Here is a 21014-nt window from a genome sequence, read left to right as displayed (position 1 = left end):
TTAGGTGACTTTTCTCGGAAGGAGTTTCCAGAATTTTCTTAGCCCAATGGAATGGGATGACTTTTCACATTATGGAGTTGCATATTTCTTCATCCTTTTAAAAATGGGGGGTGGGGGTGGTGTGGGGGGGGTGGTGTGTGTGTATGCTGAATACACTGAGGACTTTAAACAGGGCACTTCCTACTTAAATGGTAGAAAATGTAATGCTCTCTTGTGTGAAGGTACACATACTATAGCATTTCATCTGGTTTTACATACAGAGAGATAAAATTTGCCAAGTTCTTACTGATCCTTGGCTTCCAAGAAGGGACGCAGACTTTCAGTTTGTGTTCTCTATGTGTATATGCATCTCATGAAGCAGAAATAGCAGTCAAGATTCACTAGTACTTAGCATGAGATAGTCTCAAGTTGATGAACTGTTAATTTCTTGCATTACATGTGGCTGGACTTCAGTCTCCTTGCGGTAGCTCTGTCCTCCAGAGAAGTTTCCTCTTACTTAACTAGTAGGGAGACAGCACTAGAATTGACCCTTTTCAGGTATTGCATGCTTTTTAGAAAAATAACTTCCTATTTATTGACCAGCCATTTGCAAAGAGTTTTTAAGTTTCTCTGTTTTAAATTTTAGTGAGCTAAGTATCAAGGGTAAGTGTAGTGTGTGTGTGTGTGTGTGGAAATGGGGCAGGACTGAAAACTAGGGAGAGGAATAGGAAGTTCCGTATTAGACTGAAGAAGTCTTCCTGCTTTCTCCAGGGAGTTTCCTTGTTTCTTTCATCTTATTTTTCTTCCTGTGCTCTTACCTACTTCCGTTTCCCCAACTGCCTCAAAAGGTTGTGACAAGTTATGAGTTTTTAAATCTGTTGTGGGAAATGAAAGAATTTGCCTGCAAGTGACTACTGAGGCCTTCCTTTTTTTGTCCTTTTTCTTTTTCCTTTTTTTGTCCTTTTCCAAATTTTTTAAGAAGAGGAGGGTATTTAGACTGCCCCTTTCTGGCTGTGGGCTGAGTACCAGCTGCTGGGTGGTGATGCAGTGGAGTCCCCTGGGAGATGTTCGGTGTGGGTGGGTGATACAACCTGATGACCAAAGCTTGTGTTTTGAAAGTTGCCAAGCAGCCCAGCACTTCCCCAAGGTCACAAGAGGGCAGTTGTTCTGCTGGATACGCCATTTCTGCACAGCAATTGTTTCTCTTTTCTCGCAGGAGGCACTTAAGATAGCACAGCTGCTTTGAGCTGTTGACAAAGTGTTGGCCTCCGTCAGGACCACAAGTCTGGAACATGGTGCCCTGGGTAGTCTCTGGGTAGTTTTCTTATGGTCTTCCTTGTCTTGACCTGTGTGTTCTGGCCTGTCCCTTCTCGAGCACAACCCTGACCCTAGTGTGATTCATGGCAGGGTTGGGTTTATGAGAAATTGTTTTGCTCCATTTACAGCAATTCGCTGTAAATGAGGAACTGGCTGACAAAATGTCATTTGTGGTTTAGGAGTTCGGGTAATAAGGCACTTCTTAACGCCAGGTGGCAGTACCTACTGCCAGCAGGTTCTGTAGAGACCTGGAAGTCCTTTTAACCTTGAAAGGGGAGCCTCTGCTTGAAAACAAACCAATAAAACCATAAAGATTAAGGATGGTTTGGACCAGAATTCAGACAGACCAAAACTAAATATTTTAAGTTCCATGCAATGACTGTACTGATAAGCTGTGTTATACTGTGTTTCTAAAAACTGCAGATACCAGGCTTTGAGATTTGTAGAACTTGTTTTCTCTATGTGTTTTGTGTATGTTTTGGGGTTTTTTTTTGTTTGTTGCCCTCCCCCTCCCCCTTGCCCTTGTCCCTTCTCGTTGTTTTAGGTTCTTTTCTCTGAATTTATCACTACTTTTTATGTGAAGTTGATACTGAAATTGAATAGGTGCTCCTTCTTTATCAGTCAAGCTAGGTTTCATTTCTACAGTAAGATATGGGTATTCAGTCATAGCTGTAAACAGGTGAAACCCAAAAGCGTGGTAGGGAATGGACTTTGACAGGTGAGCTGCTTTAGGTGACCATGTTGTTTGGAATGAGATCTTCAAATCTGTCTACGTGTGGCTCATGTTGAAGTTAGTTCAGCTGAGGTTGAATTGCTTGGTCATGAGGTGCTGGCACAGTTCCTCCTTTCCAAATAACACTGACAGCTAAATACATGTTTAACACTGTATGGGAAGTGACCTAATGTGTTACATGGCTGCAACATCCTGCGTGAGGGCAGGATGAAAATGGCAGCAGGTGACAGCAGCCTGCACAATGCCTTATGGTCTGGGTGATGTTATGCACAGAGGGAGAGTGGCAATCCTTGAGGTGCTGTGCCCCTTCAATACAGTCAGCTCCTGTTGTTTTAGACCTCTCACTCCATTTTCTGTTTGATTAACTGCCTTGCTTACTTGTCAGCAGAGGAGGTGTGTAAGTGTACATCCCAAAATAACCAAGTGTACTCTTATCCTCACTTGGTTGCCCTAAAAATTATGCCTCTTTCTTCGTCAGATGATTTACCAAAAAAAAAAAAAAAAAAGCCACCCTTAATTCAATCTCCACAAAGAGAAGTTAACTCACTGTGCTTTTTAAATGGATAGAAGAGAGGGAACAGGTGAAATAATCAAAGGTATCCAGATCAGCAAGTCTAATAAAAATTCCTCTAAGGAAATGTAAACAAGCTGAAACAACCAGTGAACCTTTAGTGGCTGTCTTAAATTGGGAGGGAGGTGGTGGAGAGGTTTAAGATGCTCAGAGAAGGGGAAATACGCCAGTCAGTCAAATGCCAATGTATGGTAAGATATGGAACAAGCTAGTAAGTAATCCATTAATAATTATCCAAGAGGTAGTGAAGTAGGAAGAAAAAAATGCAGAAGAGAGCTCAATGGGAGTGTTCTGTCCAGTTTTGCATCTTCTTTATTGAAAGAGTGGATTAGAAATGGAAGCAACAAAATAATCAGAGAAAAAAAAAAAACTGTCAGAATTTCGTTTAATCTCATTTAGAAAACATACAGAGGAATAATGTCAAAAACTCCTGTAAAGCAGACTGAGGAACTTTATCTTCTGAGGAATAGGGCATGGAGGAATATATTTTGCACCAAAAAGAAGTGAGGGTGTTTGTACATGTGCCACATTTAAGCTATGAAGATAACAAAGCCCTGGAATGCATTACTTGCAAAAATAATACGGAATAGAATTAACAAATTTCCTTTGTTTATATATAACTATTTCTAGAAAGTGCTGAAACCTGCAGAATTATACAGTATGCAAGAGCCTTATAAAATCTTTCTTAACTCTTTTCTTTCAAAAGCAGAACCTGGAATGACCCACACTTTAGTAAGAATCATGAGTTCATAATTCATTTAGCTATTTAAGTTTTTGTAATTTGCGTGTAGAAGTTTCTGTTTGCCAAGGATGTCCAGAAAACTGCAAGTTTAAAATTGCTTAGACAAAACCCAAAATCTGTAACAGAGCAACTTATGAGGATATAATTCAACTCTCTTTTGTTGTACCATTTTTATTAATGATCAGTTAATTGTCTTAGGCTTACGGTGTTATATTTAACTCAGTAAAATGAAGGTACCATTTAGGATAAGAGGAAGCGCAACAGTTCTATGCCTGCTGTTCTTCGGTGAACTTAATCATAAAGCATAAATGATGTCTCGGCTATTCTGAGTAGAGAACTTATTTAACTTATGTTATTTTTGCAGTTGAATCAGAAATATTAATTAAAAACTATCTGGAAGCACAGTCAAGGTCTTCTATAAAATGTAACTGGTGTTTCAGGATGGGGGATGGCGTTAGTCTGCGTACCTTCTCATAACAAGTGCCTGCACCTCAGAAAAAGGAGGGGAGGAAAAGTGAAGGGAAAGACTGTGTAATTGTACCACTGAGAATATTGCTCTGATTTAAATGGTGAACTAATGTTTAGTCATACACAAGTGTAATTACAGTGTCCTGTTTTTCTAAATAGGCAGTTACATCAGAGCCTGCCTCTACTTCTGGTGGTGTACACGTTCTAAAATCGCGATAGAAGTTAATGACAATAGCATTATAATAAGTTGCCTTTCCAGTTACTCATTAATATCTTTTCCAGTTGTTAGGCCTTTTGAATTGTTCAGAAACACTCAAGATTTGTTATATGATAGAGTAGAAAAATTGTCTTGGTTGACTTGTATTCCACTATAATTCTTACTTATTTACTGTCTGTCCTTCATGTTCTGGTGGATTTCTTTTCCGCAATAAAACTATGGGTTTCTTTTATGTGTGTGCATGTGTGGGCTTTGGGTTTTTTGTGTTTTTTTTTCTCCTCCTAAGTTTTATTGGTCACTTCTTTTGCATTCAGTTTTCTGCTACTTTTTATGATACAGCAAACCATCTTACTTCTCTGCACAAAATTATTTGCCTGAAACTTTCTCTTTTCATCTATAAAGTCAGTCCATTTCTTTTGAAATACTAATTAAAAGCAGAAAGACACTAAAGGTTTGAATTTTTCAAACATTTTTATTTCCTTGTTCCCAAGAAAACCACCTCAGTCAGGCTGTGTAGACTCTTACATTCTTCACAAGAGACAAACTAACGTTTCAGGGAAAAAAAAAAAAAAAAAAAAAAACGAAAAGCAAACCCCAACAAAAAAACGAACCCCATATTCTTGACAGTGAGAGCAATTAGGTAATCCAAAGATATATATCTATATCTACATATTTAAAAATATGTAGATATAGATATATAAAAAATCTTTATGTGTATGCTTGTACACACACATACATCTTTGAATGTTTAGTTGACATCAACAGGTGTTTTTTAGAAGATCAGCTGGCTTTTCTGAACTCAGATGGTTGCAGGCACCAAGGTAGATGTTGTCAGCAATTAAAAAGGTAGCCAGGGAAGAAGAAAGTTTTGTAGTTACAGGTTAGCTCTCAGCTTTGGAAACATGGTGTCCTGGTTTCGGCTGGAACAGAGTTTCCTTCCTAGTAGCTGGTACAGTGCTGTGTTTTTGGATTTAGGATGAGAATAATGTTGATAACACATCGATGTTTTAGTTGTTGCTAGGTAGTGCTTACACTAGTCAAGGACTTTTCAGCTTCCCATGCTCTACCAACTGAGAAGGCTGGAGGTGCCCAAGAAGCTGGGAGGGGGCACAGCCAGGACAGCTGACCCAAACTGGCCAAAGGGACATTCCATACCATGTGACGTCATGCTCAGCACATAAACTGGGGGCAAGCTGGCTGGGGGGCCGCTGCTTGGGGACTGGCTGGGCATCGGTCGGCAGGGGGTGAGCAATTGCATTGCGCATCACTTGCTTTGTATATTCTTATTATTACTATTAGGATTTTATTTTATTTCAATTATTAAACTGTTTTTATCTCAACCCACGAGTTTTCTCACTTTTACTCTTCTGATTCTCTCCCCCATCCCACCGGGGGAGTGGGGAGTGAACACGCGGCTGTGTGGGGCTCAGTTGCCGACTGAGGTTAAACTACGACACATGGGAAACAGGTCTTGTTTTGTTTCTCTGTGTAAGTTAGTAGTCCTCCAAGAGGGCTGCAAGGACCTCTTAAAATGATGTGTGCAGGCTGACTCTCACATTGCACGGAGCTCCATAAAAATAGCTTTGCTACACATGTGGGTACCTAATCCTACTAACTTCTGCACATCCACTTCTGCAGTGAGGTTTGGAGAACTTTTACGTATGTACAACAGTTAGCAGAACAACCTGGAAGAAAGCAGAGGAGAATACCTCCTGGTAGATAATAGCAGACTCCTTGAACCATAAGGTACAATGCAACTTTCCCAAGTGGATTTTAGTTTTAATCAATAGAATCCTGTAACTGATATAGGCAGGAGATTAATAGTACGAGTTCATCTTTGTATCCTCTGCCCTGTTGTCTGGTAGAATAATAACTCTTTTGCCATCTTTAAGCGCTCGGGGTGATGCTTATGACACTGCAATTTCTGGATTAGAAAGATTAAAAAAATTGATGGTCTATAGAAAAGTATGTATTACTTCCCCATTCTCCCCTCCCTCCCCTCCCCTGACAGAGGTTAATTCCACTAGCTTGCAGTGGAATTGCACGTCCGCATCAGTCCTGCAATAATGAGTTAATCTCTTATGAAAATAGGTGTCTTTGTCTCAGGGAGCAGCAAGCACAGGGCTGCCTTACAGCCCTGCTGGCAGCTGAGTGTGACTGCAGGATGGGGAGGGCAGGATCCTTGTTGAGAGCCCAGTCCCTTTTGTTCCTGAGCAGGGCAAAGGTGCTGGTAGTAATGGTTAAAATTGACTCTCCAGTGATCATCAGACAAATACCGGGTACTGAGCGGGTCTGTAGCCAATCCAGGAAGCCCAGGCAATGAGTCAGTATCAGCAGGGGACAGAGCTGGGCACAGACCTACATTATAGCACTGCACAGGGGAGGACAGGGGGCCTGGGTTTAAATGGGGCTCCCAGGCCCCTGGGCAGAGGGTGCTGAGTGGGGTCCCTGGTGAGCATGGTCAGGGCAATGAAGGCCTGTGGGTGCACTCAGGGCCTTGGCAATCTTCGCTTTTTACTGTGGAGTGAGTCTTAGCAAAAGTCGCAAGGTTAAAGATGGAGCTGCATTGGACAGCATGTGAGCAGCTTTCCTTAGCGCTTGCTCTTCCAAAATAGGTTTAGATACCTTTTTCTTATTTGGGGGGTGGGGTGGGCTGGGCTGTTCTTTTCTTTTTGTCCTGGCATGGAAATGGGAATGCAGATTGATGTACTAAGTGTTTACAGAAAAGATATTAGGGGTTGCTCTGTTTCTTAATAATTATTGAGCAAGACACTGTAGTTAATTTTATATGGTAATTAAAATGTATATATTTAAAATGATCATGCCTGTTTTAGGTATTCACACATACACACACAAAAAAAAAATTCTTCATTATAGAATAATATGGGTTGGAAGGTACCTCTGGAGGTCGTCTGTTCTGACTTCTACTCAAAGCAGGTCTCTTAAAGTGAGTGCTCATGGCCTTGTTTAGTCAAGCTGTCAATCTTTCTGAAGATGGGAGATTTCCCAGCCTCTCTGCGCCTCTGTTCCCATGTTTGACCATCCTTATGGTGAAAAAGTTTTTATGCTGAGTCGGAATTTTCTGTGTTAAAACTTCTCAGCTCCCTCTTGTCCTAAATTTAAATCTCCAGTTTTAACTGCAACATTTTTGCAGTTGTTGATGGCTGGTGGTATCCATTTTTAAAACTGTGTGCAAACTGTGTATATGCAAACTTGTGAACATGAGGGACTGATATCACAGAATGCAGGTCGAGATAGTGTCGAAAGGTTCCCTAAAAGTTCTTGCAGCCAACTTTACCAGTGCATCTTATGTGTGAACTGTGACACTGTTTGCTATTGCAATCCTGGATTTCTTTTTCTTGAGAAAAATCTGCCAGCAGCAAAGGCAAAAAATATAGTGGTACTGAACTGTGGTCAAAGACCGAGTTAAGGAGATACGTAAAGCTTGCAAGCTAAAAATAATCTGACAAGTAGAACATAAAAAATGTAAATTCCTGTATGTACTAATCCTTTCTCCATAGCCAGGTTTTAACTACCCTGTCTTGGTCAATGCTCACTTGCTCTCTATTGCCCCCCACCTTATTCTTCAATAGATGAGTCCCTGCTTCTAGAGGTTGGGCTTTTTATTCCTAAGAGCATGACCTTGTATTTTCTGCTAGAAAATACGCTATTTTGGGATCATTTGTGCTAGTCATATCTTCTAAACCGATTAGTATCTAGCTGTTTTCTACATGCAGAAAAATCTTTCTGATACCAAAACAAACTGACATCTTTGCTAGCTTGTATGCGTAGTACTCAATTTAAAGTGACTAACAGAGATTGTCCTCTTTCTCTTACCAGATGTGTGCAATAGTACCAATCTTCCTGAAGTTGAAATCATCAGTCTACTGGAAGAGCAGCTGCCTCATTATAAGCTAAGAGCAGATACAATCTATGGTTATGACCACGACGACTGGCTTCATACACCTCTCATTTCCCCTGATGCGAATATTGACTTAACAACTGAGCAAATAGAAGAGACCTTGAAATACTTCCGTAAGTCAAAAATTCAGAAATTGTGCTGAGGAACAAATAAAATAGTGCTATTTTTGTTACCTAGTCTGAAGTATCTGTGCAATTCTGTTACAACTGTGGAAAGCAAGAGAACTGTTTGTGATTTATTGCTTTGGTCTTCAAGTTTGTGCTAGATACCGAACAAAGGAAACATTTAATCAAAAACAGCAGTTGCATTTGTAATCCGTGCATACACCTCTCCACGTTGTCAAATATTGGTGAAACTGAAATACTTCTTTTTGTTTGTGATCTCTCTGGCAAGAGACTGAAATTTCTGTACTTATACAATCTAGAAAGCTTAGACGTGTTTCAATATTTGCTTTTTTTGAACACGTTCTCCGACACATTGTACTGTTGTTTGATGACACTGTGTGCCAGCATCACAACATGACATCAAATAATTTTTCTGTAGCTTACACTTCTAGGAAGGACTTGTGAAGAACCAAACTCTGAGCGTTTGGTTGAGATGGTTTGTCCCTTTGTTCTTTCTTTTGTTCATATTCATCCTATTGGACAAAAAAGTACCTTTTGTGCCTGGAGGGACAGCATGTAGTGTTGTGACCTTCTTGGTTTTTCATTCTTTTGTTTGAGCCTGTAATGCTTTTCTCATAGTGAATGGATTCATGTCTCTCTGGGTTCTTCCACTGTGGGTATTGACTTAGCTGTGCAAGTAGAGGACTTCTGTGATTCATCCTCTAGTTGCTGATTTATTGAGTAATGTATGATTAAATGATTATTCCTTTTTTTTCCCCCTCCATGGTTTCACGTGAAGGTGCAATTTTGTTGCACTTCTGCATGTGTTACATGTTTAAATAGCTTGCAAGAGTATCAAGCCAATAGGTTATATACTAAAGCTGTAGTAGTTAGACTTACGTAGTGGTGGATTTACATAGATTATAGTAGTAGATAGATGTAGGTAGGCTTACTGAGGCACTGTGGAGCTCAGAAGGGATGAGTTACAGGGCTCAACAAAAACCTTTGCAAAGGTGGGTTCATTGCATTTTGAAGCACCTGGAGAATTCACTTTGTAGGGAGCAAGGTTGGTAAAGAAAAGCAGTGAGACTATGAAGAACTGAGTTTCTGACTGTAATGCTTCAACAGAAGGCATTAAGTATTTTAGTAAATAGCTTACATATGCTCTCCACCTCCCCCGATCAGACAAAAACAGCGGGAAGTGGGAAAGGTGAGCTGAAGCTGATCTATGGAATCAGTTGTACTACAACTTCTTGTTTTGTATCAGTCCATTAGTGTTATTATAATGGTGGCAGAAGTTGGCTTAAAGAAATGTTTTGAAATGTCAGGTTTCCAAAGTCGTTAGTAACCGGATTAGTCCTCTCTCATGAATAAGATTGTCTATGTGGGTGGACTGTTGCAATAACCATGGGAAAGATGTTTTGCTAGTGGGGCAAGGAAGGCAAAAATCCACGTGGAAGCATCCTAACTCTCCCAACGGAGATGCTGGTGGGGCATGTCACTTGCAATAGTGCATGACTGTTGGGGATGGATACAAAATGAACAACAGAGGAATCAAGATAGCAGTAGCTGCCTGTAACTGTGAGTACTTAAACAATTTTTATCCAGCTTTTGGCTTACAAGGGTAATGACTGCAACTTTACCATGTTGCTGTGATTGAAGATTTCATGCAATCAACTGGCTTCAACGAAAAAACTTTGAGTGTAGTTCCTGCCACAACATATGTTTTCTGCTTTCATTGAGAAATAACTGCTTAAAGAAGAGGAACCGAGCAAGGAGAACTTCCATAAAGAAAAGTTTTTATTCCTTACTGTTTATATACAGACACTTGTGTATAGATAGTAGTTTAAGAATTTTAAGCAAATTTGGATTGAGCCTTAGACTGATACCCTGGAAACTTCACCCTTGTTCAGTTATCATGAACAAGTCGTATAATGCATCTATACATGAGAGTGCAAGATCATAAAACTTTGGCATGTTTGGAAATTATGGCATTGATTGTAACCTTTGGTTTATGGAAAAATTAACTATCAAAATAAAAATATTATTTTAAGTAAGTTTGCAGAAAAGTCCCATGAATTGTACCATCATCACTTTGGAGAGTGTTTTCCAGGGTGTGGCTGCTTGCACAATGATTCGTTTTCAGCACTGCAATTAAGGCACTCCTTTTGTACCTGTTTAGTTTGTTTTAAAAACCTTGACGAGGGGGTGAGCAAATACTGTAACTTGTCTATTGGAAAGTTTTAGTATAATCTTTCAAATTTCCACTATTTTCAAAACAGTATCCTTGTGGTCTAAGAATTCTACAGATGTAGTTAAATTTAATAAATAACAGAAATGAAATGTCATTATCTCTCAAAGTTTTCCTTAACTGAAGGAAGAATTCATCAGTTTTGCTGCAACAGAAAAGGGTTCACTGCAAAATAAATACTTTTATCAGAATTACGAGGCGCTACACATACAGATTGTTGCTTTACCTTCTTCAAGCTTCTTAGAGACATGCAAAGATAATTAAAATAAAATTAATATTAAAACTTGAGCTAGTGCAGATTATTTTTAGGTGTGAAATTGAGTCTTTTGATTGCTTATGGTTCCTGGTATGTTGTAGTGTTGATCAGCTTCGAAACTAGGATGTAACAGGGAGGGAGGGATATGTTGTGGCTTTATTCAGGAAATGTTCACACACTGAGAAATACTGGACAACAAGAGGGATGTTTGTGTATATTTTAATATATGTAAATATTGTGCATTATTAATATATGTAAGTATGTCTTTTGTAAGGCTTTCTGTTGTTTAGGAAGAGCAACATTTTATAACCTTTCACCACACCAGTTAAAGCATAACTACTTAGGCTGGAAATAGTCTGAATGGTAACCCAATAGTGGCAGTCTTGCACTGTAACTCATTGTTTTAATGATGTTCAGGTGCCTACTGTGAACAACTGGAATTAGGGAAAGGGAACGCATCTGGTTTTCCACTGATTATAATTGCATTCCCACCCCTCCCATCTGAGGGCAGTGCAGGTTGATTTTGGGGCGTGGTAATTGAGAGCAGCTTTTTTCCTTCCTTCTGCTGTAGGTTTTGAACACATTCATGGCCAGTTACCATACTCAGTGACTCTTTAACCTCTGTCTTGATTGTGATCCATATCTCCAGCTCTGTCCCGACTCATTTTGTAAGTTTTAAACAAGACAGATGTCTGAACCTTTGAACCTCAGTACTGGATTACTTAAAAATGTTTTGAGGCCCACAGAAGTAGGAAAGTGAGGTGTTCTAAATATATATATATAAAAATAGAGTGTGTATATGCATATATAATAAATATATAGTATCGATGTGTAAATATATGTGTATAGATGTACAGCTGGATTTGTAGTTATCCTTTTGAAAGAACTTTAAAATATAATGACCAAATTTTAAATCTCTACTCAAAATGAAAATAATTCGTCAAATGCATTTTTTGTTAAGTCTTGTAAAGTGCCCTGAAGTTGATTAAAAAATGTGGCTATCTTAAGCCTAGTAAGTAAACTGACTCTGAAAATAAATGCCTTTTAAACTGTACTATCGTCTTCATTTGTTCCCGCTTTAGAATGACAACATGAAAGGGAGAAAGCTTGTTTGTCAAAAAGGTTATGTGAAGAGTTCTAATTGATCTGCAACCCCAAACCAAAATTTTAAGCTGCACTCAGAAAACAGTGGTCCAATTCTCCATGGACTATCTCTCTCTGAGCACTGTACTTCCAAAGAATTTATTTGCTGTTTAAAATGTCATTTGTATATGAATTATAGTACATGATTTCTGTGTTAGGCACATGCACTTACATCTTCACATATACCCATTGCAATTTTATAATTCGTTCTCATTATCTATCTAGTATTCTCCTTTTCTATAAAACAGGCTTGTTAATAGGGAACTTGTGATACTGCATACCTATTTGTCTGTGATTTTTTTTAGTTTCTGAATAATACATTTATATTTAATAAGACAGGCTCTGTGGTGGTTTGGATAGATTCAGGTGTCTCCAAAGACCATTATCTGTGAAAGAATCTAAATCACTTGCAGTGACAGCAGTCTCTAGCTTGAGTTCATCTGTGTTTGCGTTTGCTCCCAGGAGAGAATCCATGAGAAATATTACTTCCAGGAGTGATTCAGCATATAAGGTAACTGGCAGCTGCACTGAAATGATGGGAGCTTTCTGAAGAGCTGATGGGTGTTTGGAGTGGTGTAATATCAAGCTTTTAAAGTATACAGATGCATTTTCATTCAGTTAAAAAGTAGATTAGTAGCTATTAATGCTCACGCATACTTGTTTTACTGTGACTGAACAGGTACTGTTTCAGGGGGTGGTGAGGGCTGTGTTTCCTTTTTACCATAGGAAGCGTATCACAAGGGAACACTTGAATTTAGGAAAACAGTCAATCATTTTTGAGTGAAAAGATAAATTATCTTCTCTGGATTGCAAAATGAAAAGAGTGTAAATGCTTTTAATAGGGCCACTTTCTTAATGGATATCTCCATTTTGGTTCCTGATTTTTTTTGTTGATTGCTTATTTAGGTCTTCTTGGGTTAGCACATCCATCTTTAATAGAGCACAATGACATATTAGACCCTACAGTAAAGGATGCATGGAGTACAACTGTTCTCAAAAGTAACTTGATATTCACAAAATGCCATCTATACTTGTATTCTATTATTTCTCCTTAAAATACAAAAACAAGCATTGAACATGTCATAGAAGGTAAGCACAAGTGTGGATGGAGGAAGAGAGAGCTTCAATGCAAAGATAGAGTAGGGAAGCTGTGGTCTGGGAAGGTTTTCAGTAAAATGAAGTATCTTCTGCAGCTTGGGTATAATGAGAAACTATAAATTAAACTAGTTTGATTACTGAGTTCCAGACTAGCAAGTCTTGTCATATAAAAGTTTATATGGGGCAAGTATTTATGCTACACTCATTTCTTGGATGCCTGAGTGCTGTATGCCAATGATGTGCACTTTAATACTGACTCTTTTCTGGTTCTCCAGTCTACTGAACTTGTTCTGCTTAATCTTCTAGCTGTGTGTAGTGGTTACAACTGAGTCAAGATGTGACCTATTAAAATCAAAAAGCAATGAGATTTCTGAGGGGTGTGGATGTGTGTGTGCATATAGTGATTTCAGTAATTACTGAAAACCTAGGGTCTCTGTTGAGCACATCTCTGTTCACTGTCAGTAAACCAAATTTACAAACTAGTTTTTCTTAGTGTTCAGATGTTACGTTTTTGCTTACTAGTACTGTTCTTGTAGGCTTATATAAATGTTGTGTAAGTTGTAATACAAGATAAATCAAGGATAAAAATGCTACAGATCTATAAAATGAGCTAAAATAACTTCTCTAATGCCACCTTCAGATTTCTTAAATTCATTGTGATACTTGATTTCACATGATTAAAATACCATCCATGTAAAATATTTTAATCATGCAAAATGTTTACTTCTGAAAAAACTGATTGTTGCTTTCTTGGTATTTTGCAATAACAAGGACTGTTCTTCTATTACTGTTATTAGAATCTTGGGTACCTCCCTACTCTTTTCACTGTGGAAGGCAAACTTTATTTAAGTAAAAATGTCTCTCAAACACTGCAACCTTATCATGCTGAGGCTAGTAATGTTCTGCCATTTCCAGCAAGGTTTTATACTGCCTAAACTCCTTTTAATAGAATGGAGGATGTGCATCGCAAGATATCACAACAGAAGTGGTGGTCTTGCCTAGTGTAAATTGAGTCAATTTCTTTATAGTGGGGAAGAAAACTATGTACCAAGGGAATGTTTGGATCCTTTGCTTAAATCTACCTCCACAACCTACATCAAAACTTTTAGGCAAAATACTGGTTGCAGTTGGCTACTTCATTCCTACGGGATTCGTCTTACACAACTCGCTGGTTTTGACTGGAATTCAGGTGACTTGAAACCAAGAGTTAGGCCTGGAATTTTAAAATCTAGCTTTTGACTGTTAATAGTATTCTGTTAAGCTTCATAAGGCTTGCACGCTGAATGTTGTCATTGTAACTCTTCTATATGAACATGTGAGATTTGAAATCTGAGTGATTAAGCAAGAAAGGCATTTGATTTCTGAATGACGTGGAAAAATGTCCTTGCAGTTTTTGGACTACATGCTGAGACTGATGCTGGTTTATAACGGGCTGGTGGAAATGTGATGAGTTCCCCTCTGTGTTGATCCATACAGGGTAAGAGTCAACAGTGGTCCTTAGCTGTACTGCTGTGGCTTGTTAGAGCAGATTTTTCTGCCTTCCCGTGGCTTTTTGTTTTTGAGATCCTCAATCCAATCCGCAACCACAAAGGCTGTCAGTCACAGACAGCCATAGAATCTGCTGGGCAGCTTCACTCAAGAGTATGGACACAAGGCTACTTAGCCCTCCTTCTGAATTAATTTTTGAAGATATTGGCAGAAAGATGAATATTTAAATATCCAAGCATTTTAAATTATTAGCGACTGGGACACACACACACACACACTCTTAAGCTATAACCCGGGGTGGGTGATGTAAAGAATTAGTTCTTACAATTTAGTTGGCAATTGGGAAATGGAGTCTTCACACTTGGATGAAGATACACTATTCAGTTCCTCCCAAAAAGTATTACGGCTGCAGCTGTTCTTCTATATTCCAAAACTGCAAAGCACATCTTTGTCATTATTTTCTTCATATGCTTCAGACGGAAGACTGAGCCAGTCCCTACCAAATTAACAAAATAAAACTCATCTGACCCTAAAACATAATCAAATAAATCAAATGTCATCTCACCAGTCTCATTAAACTCGTGAGACAGTGTGTCTTTTAAGCCAGTCTAAAATGTGCTGCACAAATGTATGATACAGCAAAGTGACGTTCCATCTCCCTGCCCCCAGATTAGGGAACATCAAGCACCCTTTTAGCTGGTGGCTAGGGAGAGGTCTATATAAGAGCCAGGCCTAGAGCACAGCTCTCTGAGCGCAGCTGCCAGAAGCAGTGAACAGACACAGCACTTTGCGTGAGAGACTGGGTTCTGCCTTGGGAGCTTTAAGGGGACAGGGCCCAGGATCACCTGGGGACTCCTGGGAACCCTCTGAGAAACTTGAAGGTGTCTGCTGCTGCCAGGTAAGGGCAAGGTAAGGGGAGCCACAGGGATGTGGGCCTGAGGAATCTCTAGTGACTTCTGAGAAGCTGTCAGCTGCCCTTGACACAAGGGTGCTTGGAGCCTTTGTTGCAGCTGCTGCTGATTAGGGATGGTCAAGCACCTTTTTAGCTGGTGCTTGGGAGACCCCTATGTAACAGCCAGGTCTGGAGCACAGCTCCTAGAGACAGCCAACAGATGCAGCAGTTGTGTGGAAGGGTGCAAAGAAGGGGTCCTCATCTGAGTTCAGAACAGCCTAGAACTTCAGATGTGGTGGTGATGTGCCGCAGGATGCATTCCCTGGTTTTGGAGCATGTGTCTCTGCCAGGGCAGAGACTTTAGCCCAGACAGAGCTTCAGATGGTGGATGCAGCCCTGCAAGTCCCAGGCTGCCGGGAGTGCCTGGGGCCTCTCCCTGAGGTAGGGAGAGATGGTCGTCTTTTATGCAGGAGGTGTGCTGCTGTTGAAGAGCTGTCACCAAGTGGAGAAGTTAAGAGAGGAAGTCAGCAGGCTGTGTAGCATCCTCAGGGAGGATGAGAGACAAACAGGATCCAGGAGGAGTGTCTGAGACACCAGAGGAATGTGCTCCCATTCAAAGGGACCTTGACAGACTGGAGAGATGAGTCAAGAGCCTTGTGCAGTTCAACAGAGGGAAGTGCGAAGTCCTCATCTGCGGAGGAACAGCCACATGTGCCAGTACATGCTGGGGTCCGAACGGCTGGAAGGCAGCCTTGCAGAAAAGGACCTGGGGGGTCCTGGTGGACACCAAGTTGGACATGAGCCAGCAATGTGCCCCTGCTGCAAAGAAGGCTAATGGTATCCTGGGCTGTATTAGGAGCAGTATTGCCAGCAGGTCAAGGGAGGTGATCCTTCCGCTCTACTTGGCACTGGTGAGGCCACACCTGAGTGCTGTGTCCAGTTACGGACTACCTGATTCTATATTCCTTCAATGTAATGCAACTTGCATTCCTTTCTTCTCCCAGGAAGCTGCAATCATGACTGTCAGTGAGTTTATTCCTTCCTTGTTAGAAAAACGGGTCATAACCATGCTATGTAATATTTTTGTCTATCCAGTCAAGCATGACGTTAAGCTCAACTTCATTTTACAAATGTTCTTGCTGTTTCCAGGAAAAATATAACCACAAAACCCCGGAGATTGTCGTTTACCTTATTTCCAGGTGGTGAACAGTTTACAAAATCTCACTCTTTAAAGGTTTACTCTTCTTCATTTCATTATGCTGGATAGGGGTGTATTGTCTTAAATGTCCAGCCCTTGCTATCATGGTCTCATTTACAGTATTTAAGTATGCCCAGTGATACCTTAATTAAACTATGCAGCTAGTTTTGCAGGTAGGCTGCTGAAGACCACATTAATTTTGATTTTATACAAATGCAAATATAGTATTCTCCAGTAATAATTTGGGGGAAGGGAGAAATAATCCTTTCATGTGGGAAAATAGGTTTTTGTCCTTAAGTAATTTAATTTCTTCTGTCTGCCCCTGTCTCACGTTAAATCATTTTGTTTCAGTGGGAGAACGGTTAGGCTCTTCTCTGCATCAGTCTTTTGTCTGTACCAGGTGAGGTCAGTGTGCCCTTACGGAGTTCAGAAGGGACCAGCTCTGTCCCATCTGTAGGAAGTACCTGTACCATTTTGAAGCCCTGGATAGTAATCGCATTTTGATGAAGTGGAGTCAATCAAATCTGAAGCACCCATTTTTCTAAATACCAATTCTGAAAGCTGCTGATACAATGCCGTCACTGCTCTGGTTCCCCTCTTTTCAGGTTAAGCAAGCCACAGTGACTTCTTGCTAAGCAAAATACTACACTGGAAGAGACCTCTGTCCTAAGTTGCAGAGTTGTTTGCTCTTACTACATGTGCAGTCACAGGATGACTCCTGTTCAGTGTTCTTTTAGAAGGTGAAACACCAGTAACTCTTCACTTCAGTAAATGAGATCCCAATTTAGAAATAACAGTATGCCAGCCTGTCCTTGAAAATCAGTTGGGCTTTTAAATATGCTTTCTTTCCTTTTTAATGCTCTTTAATAACTTCATTTTTTTTAAAGTCAGTTAAAAAATGTCAGTTTGCAAAGTAAGTATTGTGGCAATGCCTGACTATTAACCACATGCATTGCATAGTGGTGGACTGTACAGCTGCTCTGATAGAAAGGACTCCAGACGATGTTAATGGGGTGGGCAACTTTATCCTGAGTGGTGGCGACTGTGTTGGAGACTGTAGAAAATAATGAAAGGAAATGGTGTTTAATTATCTGCACATCCTCATGTGATGCTGTAGCCAAGAGAAGAAATGTGACCCAGAGTTCATCAAATGGGAGGTAATACACTGTTGCAGCTGCCATGGAAATACTCCATCCAGCTCCGGTGTTCTGTTTCAAAGGATCTTCCCGGAATGGGAAAAGGTTTGGAGAAGAAAGCTGAGAATGACTAAGCATGGGAACACATAATTTATAGCGACATACTATGTAATGACATTCTTTGAATACTTTATTTGCCAGCAGAGATGACTTGCTGCTGCTTTGCACCCTAGCAACACGGTTCACTGCATCCTTGAGTGTGCTGCTACAACTTTCTTGAGAGGCCATGTTTATAAATGGGGTAGTTGAATCATAGAATCATTAAGGTTGGAAAAGACCTCTAAGATCATCGAGTCCAACTGTCAACCCAGCACCACCATGCCTACTAAACCATGTCCCTAAGTGCCTCATCTGCACGTCTTTTAAATACTTCCAGGGATGGTGACTCAACCACTTCCCTGGGCAGCCTGTTCCAGTGTTTAACCACTCTTTCAGTAAAGAAATTTTTCCTCAGGTCCATAGTTTTTCCTGAAACTATCTTTGTCAAAAAATCTCTCCAAACAAGGAAAAGAGTTTGTGTGATTTTTATGACCTGGCTAATTTAGGCAGACCAGTTTAGTGTTGACCTATGGCAGAGATTTATTGCAGCAAAAGGGAAGGAGGAGAGGGCTTGTGAGCTTTTCAAGTCAACTTTTGTGCCTAATAAAACCCCTTTGTAACCACACACTTAAGGAGCGCTCAGTCTAGCTGATCAGAGTTGGCTGCCGGAATTCTTTATCAGTCTGTATATTTTGGTCGGTGGAGAACAAATAAAAGTGGGGGTTTTATTTGCTTTAAAACTAAAGATAGAAAAATAGAACAAAATCCAGCAGCTGGAAGGGAGTGTCTGAATGAATGTGTATAACTACTTAGCTTTGGAATAGGAAAAAGCAAGTCCCTTATAGTCACAGAACTATTACCTGAAATCTTTCTTAAACTCAAGTTTTATATGAACTTTTAGGCAACTGACAAAGTAATACCCCAGCCAAATGCAGTGTTGTAATATGGAGATTTGAATACACAGAAGTTTAATGTTTGCAGAAGCAGTCCACCAGAAAAATGTACTGTTCTGGTAAGTTTTATGTAAGTTGAGTCCAATGTATAGCTGTAGGAAGGAAAAGTAGGGCTGCAGAGGTGGAAAGAGGGTTCTGCAAGCATGCAGCTGCCTTGTCGGCCTGGTCAGACTTTCATGTTCAACTTGACAACCCTTCCAGCCCCCTTCTATAGAGCTGCAATTTCTCATAGAATTGAGGGGATGCTTGCATGTGGATACCTGGATTTATAGTATTCTGTCTCTCCAGGGTTTCTCTCTTCACGCTGGGAAGATCATACACTTATCCCATGTTTCCAAGTCTCTTGAGGAGTTCTGAAATCATTTGAGCACATGTGATTTTTTCCACAGAAAAATAATGCCTTTCTGGATAACACCAATATGTTTCCAATCAGATCTGTAGAAAAACATCGATAAAACAAACAAATAAAAAGCCCAAACCCCCCACCTTGAGCTATTTTTATCCTGTCTCATTGAAGCGGGGGCAGTCTGCAGGTGGGAGCACAGTGAGAAGAAAATTCTAGCATGTTGAAGATTTCCTTTGTTTAAAATGTCAGGAAATAGAAAGGAGGGAGTCACTGCAGCAATTTAAGCTGGTAGCCAATGTTCATTCATTATATTTTAAATGCTTGTTTAATAGCATTACCAGACTGAAATTACCTTTTGGACAAAAATAATGCAAGTGGAACAAATAGCTTATATGCAGAGCAATTGAGCTAATGTTGCCATAGGAACCTTTATTTTTCTCTGACAGTATTTTAACAGTGTAGCCTTAATTGCATTTAATAGCATGTGCAGTTCTTGCCTTGTGAGCATGCATAACTGAAATTTTGCAAGACTGAGCTAGGGCTGGAGTGCTTTGTCACATTCTTCTGTTTCAAGATGGTACGGTGTGAGGGCAGAAGGATCACATTTGGCAAAAATGCTTGCACTATTGAAAATATGATATTTTTTTTTTAAGATAATTGCATGACCTTTGCAAGTCCAAAGGCTTTTAATGGCTTTTGTATAATCCTTTGTGGTTTACTAACCTGAAGGTCACATACACTTACTGTATTGCTTTCATATCAATATTGAGCATACTAAAAAACGAATCGGCAGAATGAAGCCAAAAATAATGTGATCCCTGTCAATATGAGAGTAAGTTTTGCTTTTCAGACCCTTGTTACCTCAGTGTACCTCTTGATTTCAGGAGGGCTAAGGTTAGCTTGATGCAAAAGTAACAAATGGGGGGGAAGTGCCAGTAAATGTGGTGGTGCCTTGATTAAGGCTGTGCTTCTTTGCTTTGAGTTAGCCTCCCAAGAATGGCAGTGCTTCTAGCCTAGAGCAGGTTGACTAACTTTACTTGGGTATTACACCAACTCAGCTGTCCACCAGCAATAACTGAAATGCAAACATTGGATCTCCTCATCCGGAGACTGAGTGATTGCCACCCCAGTAGGAGAGCTGCAGGCCTCGGCCCCAGGTGGCTAAGGCTGGCTTGGGGAGAAGAACGGACAGGGACATAAAAGTAAAGTTAAACAAAACCAGTGGTTGAGAGACATGGATTGCAGTTTGCTTCCTGGCCCAGGAGCATCTCATAGGGGCAAGGGGGAACTGTGTTTGAGGAAGAGCTTTAGCACTTCAGTCTCTGTGAATCTTTAAAGTTCACAGTGGTCCGAAACCATGTGCCCTTGTTCCTGCTGTCTAGGAAGTTAAAAAGTATTTTGTGTAATGAAAGAAGCTCAAAGAATCTTAGTCTGTGGCAATTAAACAAATGAAGTAAATGAGTGGAGGCCCTTGAACTGCAAAATCACAGAATAACAGAATGGTTGAGGTTGGAAGGGACCTCTGCAACTCATCTGGTCCAACCCCCCTGCTCAGGCAGGTTCCCCTAGCGCAGGCTGTGTCAGTCCTCAGACACCCTCACATTAAAAAAAAAAAAAAAAAAAAAAAAAAAAAAAAAAAAAAAAAAAAAAAAAAAAAAAAAACCCGCGTGTGGCCTCACCAGCACTGAGTAGAGGGGAACCCTGTGTATATTGCCAAATAGGTTACTATATTGTAGGATGAACACAGTGGTTTGTTCTGTTTTGTTTTTTAATTTGAAGACTTAGAAACATGTTATTTTCCGGTGAAATAATGTACTTGCAGGCAAAGGTGTATTTGAGTTTGGCCATGAACTGGAACTTTGGAGTTGAGTGAGTGACATAGCCAGTTGCCACTGACAAACGTGTGGCAGACGTGTGAACAGATCTGTTAATCTGGGCTTCGGCTATCAATATATAAAAGGGATGTGGCAAACCTGCTACGTCATCTGGATACTCACAAGTCTATGGGGCCGGATGGGATCCACCCAAGAGTGCTGAGAGAGCTGGCGGAGGAGCTCGCCAAGCCGCTTTCCATCATCTATCAGCAGTCCTGGTTAACGGG

The 21014-nt window shown here is 40.2% G+C and overlaps 1 protein-coding gene across 5 annotated transcripts in view; it reads left to right on the top strand.

Annotated features, from left to right (window-relative positions):
• The window catches only part of TRAK1 (trafficking protein, kinesin binding 1), a 116884-nt gene that overhangs the window by 32605 nt on the left and 63265 nt on the right, over positions 1 to 21014 (top strand). For all 5 annotated transcript variants that reach the window (XM_009321102.1, XM_009321096.1, XM_009321125.1 and 2 more), the window contains one exon: positions 7868 to 8062. In XM_009321102.1, coding sequence (XP_009319377.1) covers positions 7868 to 8062 — 195 coding nt within the window. The remainder of the gene's footprint in view (positions 1 to 7867; positions 8063 to 21014) is intronic.

This window comes from Pygoscelis adeliae, unplaced genomic scaffold (genome assembly GCF_000699105.1).
Source record: "Pygoscelis adeliae isolate BGI_AS28 unplaced genomic scaffold, ASM69910v1 Scaffold280, whole genome shotgun sequence".
NCBI classification, from domain to species: Eukaryota; Metazoa; Chordata; class Aves; order Sphenisciformes; family Spheniscidae; genus Pygoscelis; species Pygoscelis adeliae.
Note: the sequence above shows the minus strand (reverse complement) of the source record. Positions and strands in the feature narration are given on the sequence as shown.